Source organism: Heliconius melpomene, chromosome 17 (genome assembly GCF_056956725.1).
Source record: "Heliconius melpomene rosina isolate 202511_hmr_F chromosome 17, ASM5695672v1, whole genome shotgun sequence".
NCBI classification, from domain to species: domain Eukaryota; kingdom Metazoa; phylum Arthropoda; class Insecta; order Lepidoptera; family Nymphalidae; genus Heliconius; species Heliconius melpomene.
Window position 1 is genome coordinate 6,578,479 of NC_140405.1, and position 12,066 is coordinate 6,590,544.

The following is a 12,066-nucleotide window of genomic DNA, read 5'->3' on the forward strand; positions in this document are numbered from 1 at the left end:
AAACATTATAATATTATTATAAGTATGTGAATATAAGACATGTTGAAACTATGGAAAAACTATGAAGTAATTAAATAACTTGAAATCTTTGGGAACAGCAAAATAAAAATTATTTATGATTAACATTTTGATTTATTGCTTATATACTAGATTTGGACATAGTTATGTACTGTATGAGTTATATTATTTTTAACACTTTTTTTTGGCAAAACTTTTAAGTTTTCGTCGTTTGAAAAACTATGGTATCCGTTGTTGGAAATTATTTCAGTGTTTCTAAAGCCATTATCTTTTCGTCTTATGACTGTCGTGCCTGGACTTGAATAAACTTCACCATTTATAATAACCGTATTGCTATTGTCTGGTCCATGACCAATTTGACTATAGCTGAAGTCACTTCCATCTCTATTTGAATTAGGAGGATCACGGTTTTGTCTATTATAAGTTCCATGATTGTAATTGTTGCCACTTGGGTTATTAAAGTTTTGATTGTCATATGTTGGATTTCTATTGGTAAATACATGCGATGAACCGAAACCATTTTGAATAGTTGTAACAGTTCGTCCGACTCCATCTGGACTGTCCTCTATTATAACAGAATTTTGATTATCTCGTCCATTTCCTATATTATTTATATTTACAACTTTTGAATCATATCTTCGCCTTTGGTTTGTGTTCCCATAACCAAATTTTGGTTGTAAGCTATCTTGGAAGTTTCGCCTAGAGCCTCCATTTACAATAACCACATTATTATGTTTATTGCGACCATTTCCAATACTTATGAATTCACCGTCGTCATAATATCTTGTACTCGAACTTTGGGGCTGATCATCGTATTGGGGCTGAAACAAAATACAAATTCATATTTAAATAAAAAAATAATCTTAGTATTTATTGTGAATATCATAATAACAAAGAAAATCTAAATATAATAAATTTCATATTTCTAATATTTTACTTATGAAACTCAGCATTATTAAAATTTAAAAATAACAAATATCTCCTTTTGCTACCTTTATTATTAAAGTAATTAAATTATGGTTTTCACTTCTTACATTATCATTGAAGTTTCGTCCTCTAGTATTAAAATCAGAGTTTGATTTCTGATTTATATTTGGAGAAAACTGTTGTAGTGTATTTTTATTACTATACTGATTGTGCATCTCGGTGAACGGATTAGGATTGTTTGGTTGCACATTGCCTCCACCGAAATATCGAGGGTTACCTTCATTTAATATAACTACATTATGCCTATTATGACCATTTCCAACATATATATTTTCATTTTCATCATAGTATCTTGTATTTGTATTTTGAAATTGTTTATACTGTAAAGAAAATTAAAAATGTTTTATATTTAAAACATATTTTTAGGTTATATTTTAGTTTAAAATCATTGCTATTATTATTTTGTTTTTATTATTTGATAAGATATTTTATTTCATTTTTATGGTTCCGAAGCTCAATATGAAAAACGGAATCCTTATATAATCACTTTGTTGTCGATCTGTCTGCCTGTCAAAGTAATTTATCTCAAGATCGCGTAGAGGTATCAAGCTGAAATTAATATCAAATATTCGGGTCTACCTTTGCTTGGAGAAAAAATTAAGCTTCTAAGTTAACGCAATCAAAAGATTCGAACATTTACATATGCATCGTTCATGCGTTGTCTTTTTATAAAATTCGCTGCGTAATAGAAACTTATAGGATACTTTTCGTGGACCTACAGTTACAACCTTTTACTACTACAAACTTTTATATGTAGTTCATTTCATGAGTACATTTCATACGCACGCAAATTTAACTTTATCATAATTGTTCGCCACCTAGTCAAGAACTATAGGGTATTTATCGTAGACCCATAATTACGAAATTTGGCAAGATGTTAGAACTTGCAGTGTAAGTTAAATTGTCAATTTTCGTTGTATTTAAATATAAAAATAATACACACGCGTTGAAAAAAGAACCTCTTCCGGTTTTTCCGGAATACACTACAACAATTTAATTTCTCATCGGCTCTTTCTCTTTCCAATTTAATGGAGATTTCTTTTTCTTATATATAAGCTATCATAGTAACTCAGGAGTATTGCTTACTAGTGGTACATTGTCGTTCTTCTGGATATTTCGATCAGCATATCCGCTTCTGTAAACAAATAAAAATGAATACGATTCTTAGAAAATATATTTATACTTCAAATATATAATGTGCAGATAGATGTATTCTGTACAATACTTCAATTGTAATTTAATTTTTAGATTCCAGAGTTTAATTCCAGAGAATTATATATTTTAACATATATAATTTTAGTACAAGGTGAAGAATTTACATAAATCTTTATTAGAGTTTAAAGTAGAAATATATTAAATGACAGATAGACGCTTCATTAATGTTTGGCTTCATTAATGACTTCAACAAAAAAAAAATGGTTTTATAATTAGTAGCAATATGTATTAAATACGTAAAGGGGTCAATCCATACATGTATAATATTTAGTCTTAAAAGACCGGGGAAAAATTCGAGTCTTTTAATATATTTTTAGGGTTTCGTGCCTCAAAACATAAAAACGGAACCCTTTTAAGATCACGTTGTTACCCGTCTGCCTGTTTGTCAAGACAGTTAAAGCACAGAAATAATTAAACTTCTAAGTCAACGCAATCAAATATTTTTACATTGATTTTGTATCAAATGGGTATGGGATATGTAAATAGTATATAGATTTAACGCACCTTCCGCCATAGTTTCCACCATAATTTTGCGGATGTCCCTGGACCAAGCATAATTTAATAAACACAGCGAAAATAACCATTAAAAATGAGTACATTGTTACTTCAAGTTGCTCTTCTCACTATCTACGCTGATCGTTTGCAGCCTGCCTGTACTATTTATAAAGATTTATAATACATATGGAATTATAATGTGTATAAAAGCAAAAGCAAAAGAGCAAAAGGTCAAACAGATAAGAAAATAATTGATAACCTTAAAAAATTTAGTTATTTTTAATCATAGGTGAATATTTTGCATTAAAATGAGAGACAAAAATGATTGTTTTTATAAAAGAAATATGTATGTTTTGTTTTTAAGAAGGTGATTTAGTTTATTTTATTCTTTCTACCTGTTTATTTACACTGTAATATTTTTCTAGAATATTATATTATTTATACCACTTTTTTAAAATTATAATTAGCCATATAATACGTGTGTATTTTTTATCTGCATTGTAACTATCTAATTAAAATAAATCTTATCTGTTACAAAGCTCAGTTTCAGAAGTTAGGGTTCATATATTAGCATACAAATAAAAAAAAATAAAAGCAGTAAGTTTAGTTGAAAACCTATATTTAAAAATACTGTAGATACTTTTTAGTTAAAAATGTATTTTTAAGCTATCATTTACGTTATCTATCTATTAAGATATAGTATACTAAAAAGCTATTAAACGATTTTTTTTTATTCTTCTGGCACAACAGGTTGTGCTTGGAACAAGATTCGATGATTTTTTTTAGAACTATTACTTGTTTTCTTCATCTCATTTTTATAAAGAGAACTTACACTTTCTTCATTGCGATTAAAACTGTTATTATAATTTGTGTTTGATGAAGGGTTCATGTTAGATAAAGGTGATACAGAGGATTGAGAATTTTGTGGTTCTAAATTTATATATAAATAATATTTATTTTGCTGATGTGGCTGCTCGCTATCTATTAGTCCATTTCTAAATGGATACTCATTCCGGCCTGTTTGATAACCCATTGGTGGGCCTTGATCTGGTGGTGGGCCACGGTGTGGTGGTGGGTCTCCCCGTGGTGGAGGGCCGCGACCTGGTGGTAAGCTTCGATCTCGTGGTGGCCCTCGCCCTGGTGGTGGGCCTCTACCTGGTGGCGGTCCTGGCCCTGCTAGAGGTCCCCGGTCTGAAGGCGGCTCTTGGTCAAATAGATGAACTAGGTTTAGTGGTGGGCCGTAATCTGGCGGTGGCGGCTCTGTATCTAGGAACGAGATTTTGTCTGAAGACCATCCACGATTAGGTGGCGGGCGTTGTTCCGGTGGCGAGCCTCTATCATTAGAAAAACTTGATGGTGGTACTCTAGGTCTTTTACTAAGCGGTTGGCTTCTATAATGTATTAAATCTCCATCAGTTAGTACTTCTGTATTAAATTTCGAGTTTTTGTACAACTTATTAACGGCTTCTGGCTGTTGGTATTCTTCATATGATGTAGGTGAATTACGAGAAATTACGGGCAGCTCATTAAACGGGGAAGCTTTCGATGTATGTAACACTGTAGGATCTATTGCAACAGGTTCTGTTTTGTCTTGAATTCCAGCTAAAATAATAAAAAAATAATAATTAGGAGCACAAATCTGATGCGGCAATTAAAAGTTGAATACATTAGATGCTGCAAATTAACTTATTTCTATGTCAGTAAAAATTAAAAAAAAAAATGTAAATTAAATATACTAACTAAGATAATAATTTATCATCGTTATAATATTGTACTTGTCAACTTGTTTACATGTCTTCGATGAACTTGGAAAAACCAAAACGGGCCGTTTGTTTTATGCGCAATTAATATATTATTTAAGTTTGAATGTTCAGAAGTATTGGTTTTTCTTAATAGTTCATTTATGAGAAAGTAACTTGTTAGTAAGAATTTCTCGTCATTATTGATTGTATCACAAGTTTTATTATTACTGACGAATGGATTTTTCCAAATAGGTATGTTTTTTTAATTTTTTTTAGTTTTCTATTAAATGATTTTGATTATATAGGCCAGGCGTGGCGCGGGGGGCACAAAGTGTGACTGTAAACCTGGTATGGTTGTGGATTCATTCCTCACTCAAGTCTCTCAACACAAATAAAATATTTTCGTAAAATTAATATATTTCTATTTCTTCGCTCTGGTGCCGAGGCAAAGGGCGGCGTTGAGTTTTCCTCAACATGCAATTCTTTCAGAATTCAGCGGAAAGTGGGGAAGGGAGTGTTTTAACACTAGGTTCCGACACTTAATTTTGATTATTGATGAGTAATTAATTATTTTGCTTAAAAGTGAGCATAGTACCTATTAGTCTTTCCTCCGAATATAACTCAAATAATTTATACTCTGAAATAAACTTAATTTATTAAACTTTGCAAATGTAAACCATTTTATTGTTTTTTTATAAATTAAATTACGTCATGTAAATAGTTCCTCCATATAGTTTAGTTGGGAATCGAATCCAACCTATCGCGCTTACTATGGCATGCTTGTGCATCTGGGCCTTTGTAACGCAAATTTGTCTATAAAGAGTAAGTTATTAATGTATATCTTTACCTTCATAATAATAATTATCTGCAATAACACATTTAAGAAAGACACAGAAGGTAAAAAAGAAAATATTATATATTATTTTCATTTTAATATAAAATAATTTATTATTTTTATTTTTCACTTAACATAAAATTAAAACACTATACAGTGACTTGAACACCTACATATATTCACTTAACTGAATGAATCTTCTAATATTAAAACCGGTTCGGCTGATGTTTTTATATTAGCAAAAACAACTATTATTGACATTGTACAAGCATTCGTGTATTCGTGGTCGTCTGACGTCATTAAGGTAGTTAGAACCTATACTAAGTTCCGGCTTCCAAGGATAAGTAGGGAGCATAGTGTTAACTAAACTTTAGTTTAAGTTTTTATAGTTATTCTTCTAAAAAACATTTTGTTATTATAAATAGTTACTTTATATCTAGGTGCAGTGGTAAAGCATCTGATTGTAAGCGTGGTGAGTGTAGATTAGAGTCCTATTCGGGGGAAGGAATTATTTTTATTTCCCACGGGGAAAAACTAAAACTAAACTAAACAAGCAATGTTTTGAATTCAGGCGGAAATATATCTGCTTTACACGGATGAGGCTGAAAAATAATAATACTTTAAATTAAAAAAATACTGAGAGAGGTCAGTCGGTAAGTATATAGTGGTTCTATTCTCTCATTCTAGGAAATGAAATACCTAATATTTTCAACATATCGCTATGGTGTCCATCAAAAGCGCGGCCTTGAGTTCTGTCACTCAACACGCCTTCAGAATTCAGCGGAAAATGGGTAATAGATTGTATTAACACTAGGTTCCCTCTGCCTATCCTGCTACACAGCTGTAAAAAAATCAATTAAGGCATTTTAAAATTACCTTAAACGCTTCCACAACCGTCATATCAAATACATATTTTAGTATACATATATAGTTAGTACAAAACTTGCACAAACAGAACGTTTGTATTGTCAGGAAACACAACATAAAGTAGGGTTGGCTCGCGTAAAGTGAAATGTAAAAGCCACTTACCTAATGCTGAAAGCAGCGACAATCTCATTCGGGGCGACAAATTGAGAACACCTTCCGGCGCCGCAGCCACACCAGCCCCGCCGGCCGGTTCCTGGTAAATACCTATTTATCGTGGTGCACGCTGAGACAGCTGTCTCCTACATGGGAAATTAGAGGAATACTATCATCCGCTTCAACTATAAACTACGGCGTCGTAGGAACATTTGTGCGGAATTAGGTGAATTTGTTAAATGTTGTTTTTGTTTATTTTATTTCATATTTATATTTGTGTATTTAATTTTTTTTTTCAGTTTTGCATTGTATCCCCCAGATAGCAGGGTAGACGCCAGGAGATCAGTGTTAAGACACTCTTTTTAATACTTATTATAATTATTTATATAATTTTTTACATTTATATAAATTTTAAAGTAAACTTTCGAATATTAATTTGTAATTAATAAAATTTTGCTATACATTTTTTTTCAGACAGGTAGACAGAGGGAACCTAATATTAAGACACTCCGTTCTCCTCTTTCTGCCGAATTTTCAAGGGTTTGCGTATTGAGTGGCGGAACTTAACGCCGCGCTTTGCCTTGTTATGAAAGCGAAGCGGATGAAGATATAAAGAAAATAATAAATTAATTCCCCCTAGTGGTAATCGAACTGACAAACCTTTGAACGACAGACATAAAAAATAAACTTCTTTAAGCATATACATATTGTTCTTATATATGTTAGTTTTGTGTTTATACATGCGTGTACGTAGTGAAAGGTGAGTCACTTTAATATGGAAACACGATGATTTTCTCCGGAAACCCATGCGTTATCCCAGTCGTTTGTTAAGCTCTCGAATTATGTTACGCCCAAGGGAGCTCTACAGGGAGTAACACAAAACAAATTTTACTTTTTTCTTTTTTGCTCAGAAATTTACTTTCTACCTACCTGCCTGCCTGCCTGGGCACGGCTGGTGAATAATAGTCTTCCTTGATACAAACAGCAATTTGGTGGAATTGTTTTAGTTTTTGTAAAGCGTTTGTTTATACAAAAACATAATGATGTTCTAAGTTTAATTTTGTGTTTAAGTTACACTTTTAATTGGTTTATTTGAATAAATTTATCTTGGTTTGGTTTTGGGTTTCAAAGGTTTTTATTAAATATTAAATACCTTACTACCTTTAATTATTAAATACTTAATGTACTTGTAATTTGATGTTTTAATCAAGTATGTATTTTGAAATGTTTTTATAAAAAGTATATAAATATGCGAATTTGATTTTTAGCGTCACGCTGTATCCCGCACACAGCAGGGTAGGCAGAGGGAACCTAGTGTTAAGACACTCCGTTCCCCTATTTCCGTCAAATTCTGGAGGCAGTGCATGTTGTGGGAAAATGTTAAATATTTTATTTACTTAGATGGGAACGGAACCGGCAACCTGTCGTGTTTACAGTTAGTGTACTCTGCACCACGACTGGCCTAATATACGAATGTTAGCTCACCATAAACATATAACTGAATTTATATTTCGACTGTATGTACGAAATATTTAAAAATTACTAGTGGACCCGAACGCGGCTACGCCCGTTTGAATTATACGAATATTTATGAAATTATTTTTAGTTTTCAATAGAGAGTTGCGTTAAGCAAGCTCATTTTGGGTGACGTTTTCTAACAACAAACTTTGCAAATGTTTCTTAGCAACGGTCGCTTAGTGACGGTTGTTATTAACATGGCAGAATAAATTGCATGTCAAATTAATAAATATTTTAATATATTGGTATATATCGATAACATTACAAATATTAGAAAAAAAAGTATTCTATGTTCATCCCGAGACCCTTTTATCTCTATATGAGTATTTTATCACAATTGAATTAGCGGTTTAGCCCTGATTGCGTAAAAGACAGACAGACAGAGTTCCTTTCGAATTTATAATATAGGTATGGATTAAAAAATCCATTAATTGAACCAAAAACGTATTGATATTTAATAACATGATATCAAGCACGTAAACAAAGGGGATACAAAGTTACGATGCGGTGTTGTCACGGCGGACTAACACAAATAGCTCAATTAAAGCCGCCTGTATCCAGAACATCGCCCCAACGACAAATGGGCGAGTCATCTGTCCGCGTGCCACGTGACACGTCGCATTCTAAATTGGTTGCGTGCCGCTTTTTTTTGCAAGTTTCGAATTAACCAATGCAATCAATCAAGTCCGTTTCGAACGAATATTTACTGCCGCTGCAACGGGGCCATTTGTTTTTAGGTACACAGTAACGTATGATATGGGAAACTGAAAATCTACGATTAGTTTGTTATTTATTTGCGCTTTTTTAGGGTTCCGTACCTCAAAAGGTAGAAACGGAACGGAAATGGAAATCCTTATGTTGTTCGCCTGTCCTTCTGTCAAGACTGTTTATTTTTTGATCGTTAAGAGGATGCTGGCTAGCTGAAACGAATATCAAATATTCAGATTTATGGTTCTTTGAAGTCTAGCTTCAACACGAAATCTAGCTTCAAAGTCAACGCAAGCAAAAGATACGAGCATTTATCTATTGATTTACCTGAATTTTGTAGTAAGTTTGTCAGATTTTATAAATTGTACTTCCCGTTGTACCTCAAGCCTCAGTGTGCGAGTCCGACTTACACTTAACCGATTTTTATAATACAAAAAGGTTCTTAAACGTATCGTACTCACGAGAGGCTTACTTACAAGAATAAATCAAAAGTAATGAGCTTTCGTTTCTATTCGCGGAACAACTAGCACACGCTACTCTCGTGGAAGTTGTTTCGAAGCAATACGGCCGCTTGCTTAATTGGCTTGAGTTTTCGCTTAATATTTACAACTTTTAAGCAAATGCAGTTGAAATGCATTCGAGAGTTTGGCGTAATACACTGCCTTGAGCTTTAGCTAAGTTTCCTTCTCGAGTTAAAAATGAATTCCATTTGAAGTGAAATATGAAATTCCTATTGTCGATATTTCAATGTACGTATATTATTAGTGTGAGTGTAAGAGTTTAGTGTAGACCTCACAGCTATTACGTTAAAAAATACTTTACTCTGTATCCCCCACACAATAGGGTAGGCAGAGGGAACCTAGTGTTAAGGCACTCCGTTTCCCATTATAACGTTTCTACACTAAAAAGAGCTAAACGGTATATATATATATATGATATATATCTATCTTATCTAAATATTTTGATTTTAGAGAAGTTGGTAGTATCGTTTGTGACATCAAAGCTAATGGCAATATTCAAATATAGTGACGCCACGAGCAAGCATGTAACTGGTAAAGGTATTTTGTAATATCAAAGACTTTACGGCGTTTTATGTTAAGTAATTTAATATAACGCCGTCTAGCACAACATGTCTTTGTTTCATTTAATAAATTATGTTCCACGTGATTATAATACGATTTATGAAATAACGGTAGTGTGTTGCTATACATTTTATATCAGCATTTAGATATCTTATATGGATTATACTAGTAAATTAACCACAAATTAATATAATAATACGATAGGCAGAGGGAATTATAAGACACTCCGTTCCCCATTTTCTGCCGGTTTCCGGATGCATTGCCTGTTGAGTGGCGGAACCCAACGCCGTGCTCCACTTCGACATCAGAGCGAAGAAATAAATTTATTTAATATTTCATTTCCTCGAGTGAGAAATCGAACCCACAACCCGTTGCGTCTACAGTGACACGCTTGAGCCACAACTGGCATCACATATATTTTTTTTTTTTTTTAACTAACCTGCACCACCAAGGCCTCTCTCCACTTCTTCCATTCTGGTCTATTTTTCGCTATTGAGCACCAATCAGGTTTATAATGGTCCAGCTCGTCCCGCCATCTCCGTTTTGGTCTTCCAATTCTCCTTTTAGAGCTTGGGATCCACCTGGTAGAAGATTTCGCTCAAGACTCTTCAGGCAAGCGGCAGACGTGTCCGGCGGCTTTCATGCCCACGTCAGCGATTTTTGTGCGAGAGCGCAGTTGGGTGTTTCGGATTTTATCCATTAATTTGACACCTAATATACTGCGCTCCATCGCACGTTGGCAAACCTTGAGGGCGGACTTCTGTGAGTTTGTCAAAGACCAAGTCTGGGCACCATAGGTGAGTACTGGAAGGATGCACATGTCCATTAGTCGTCTTTTATGTCGCAGAGGAAGATCTCCTTTCATAAGGTCACCCATAGACCAATAGCTCCTCCAGGCATTTTGTATTCGTCTTAACATATAGTATATAAAAAAACATTTATCTTCTCGACTATCCTATCATAAAAGCTGATAAATATATTGAATGATCGGAACTGCTCAGAGATTTTTTAGCAGGAAATAAAAATACAATGTAGATACCCCGTAAAGGGTCCGGAATGGTGAACAACATTTGAAAAACAATATCTCCATCGATGTCTCAGTCTATCGGAGTCAATGGAGGGCTTTACAAAAGTGTCACGTAATATGTAAATCGCTTAGATCGCGATGTGTCCCGCCTGTCAAAGGCATCCGGCGACGTCTTATAGATTTGGAAACGATTTTTTCACAATGTTATCTTCAGTTTGAAATATAAACGTTGATGTTTGCTTTAGGTATAATTTTTTTTATAAGCGCAATTAATTAATTATTAATTGGTGAAATAAAATTGTAGTATTAAATGTTCTTTTTATATATCACTGTTATAGATTTTCTGTATAGTAATAAATGAAATAGTAATAAACGGAAGCTGAATATCTTTACCTTAAGGTAAGTTCTTGATTTAATTATAATAATCTAGGGCTATTCCTTGATGACACTCGGGCGGGTGTCACGCCGCCTGCCCTAGCACCTACATACTTTTATCTCAAGTCACGCTTAATGGTGTCCCCTTTGTTTAAATATGCAACGTGTCACCGCTAGTGACGTACTCGTACTCCAAATATTACAACGCTCGCCCGTTAGCATAATAAAACGAGCATCGCTACAGGCGGCGCATTAAACTGCACTAACGAGGTGTGCGGGGAAATCAAATGTCGTTCTCATTACATTATATTTTCTAGTATCATCATATGAATATTTATTATTATTTTAAAAATAATATTAAGTTATTATGAGGCCAGTCTTGACGTAGGGGCGCAGTGTGACTGTAACGCCACTGGTTGTGGGTTCGATCCTCATTCGAGGAGTGAAATATTTATTTAAAGGTATATTTCCCCTTCTTCGCTCTGGTGTAGAGGCAAAGCCCGGCGTTGGATTCCCCCACTCACAACGCAATGCCTTCAGATTTCGATGGGTTATAACAATAGGTTCCCTCTGCCTACCTTGCTGTGTAGGGGATACAGCGTAAAGCGGATTTTTTTAAAGTTATTAAAATAATATTATGTTATTATATTATATTTGCAGATCTATGAATATTAGGTTTATACAATATGCATACATAATATTTGATAAAGTATTTAATAACGTCACCGGCTAGTTCCTAATGGGCTTATCGTGTAATTTCAATTTTAATAACATAAGATAAAGTATTTTTTTAATATTTCTTGGAAGATAATGCGTATATTTTATATAAAAAACAGGGTAATTAAGGCATATAATCAAGTTAGTATAGTATTATACATAAATTTGATTCGAAGAGAGCAGATGCTGGTAATATTAGCATCTGAGGTACTAAAGGGGATTGCTCGTATCGCTAACAGTTACGGTTGCACGTAAAATGCATCCACAATAGAAGTTACTTGGCAAAATTCAGTATTCAATCGTTGTCAAAATGTGATATTTACACTA

At 33.6% G+C, this 12,066-nt stretch overlaps 1 protein-coding gene across 1 annotated transcript; it reads right to left on the bottom strand.

The window, feature by feature from the left end:
* Positions 1 to 95: 95 nt before the first annotated feature.
* Positions 96 to 2,919, bottom strand: LOC146530037 (uncharacterized). The gene is made up of 4 exons (XM_085201130.1): positions 2,725 to 2,919; positions 2,092 to 2,140; positions 1,053 to 1,325; positions 96 to 839 (listed from the first exon to the last, which is right to left on the bottom strand). The coding sequence occupies exons 1-4, from the start codon at positions 2,817 to 2,819 to the stop codon at positions 147 to 149; spliced, it is 1,110 nt and encodes a 369-aa protein (XP_085057256.1). The 5' UTR covers positions 2,820 to 2,919; the 3' UTR covers positions 96 to 146.
* Positions 2,920 to 12,066: the final 9,147 nt, after the last annotated feature.

What these genes read in the sequence shown, in the direction of transcription:
- LOC146530037 (XM_085201130.1), bottom strand. Translation starts at nt 2,819, where the DNA reads ATGTACTCATTTTTAATGGTTATTTTCGCTGTGTTTATTAAATTATGC. An exon ending in GGTGGAAACTATGGCGGAAG is followed by an intron (nt 2,141 to 2,724) that starts GTGCGTTAAATC and finishes ATTTGTTTACAG; the next exon opens with AAGCGGATATGCTGATCGAA. An exon ending in AGAACGACAATGTACCACTA is followed by an intron (nt 1,326 to 2,091) that starts GTAAGCAATACT and finishes TTTTCTTTACAG; the next exon opens with TATAAACAATTTCAAAATAC.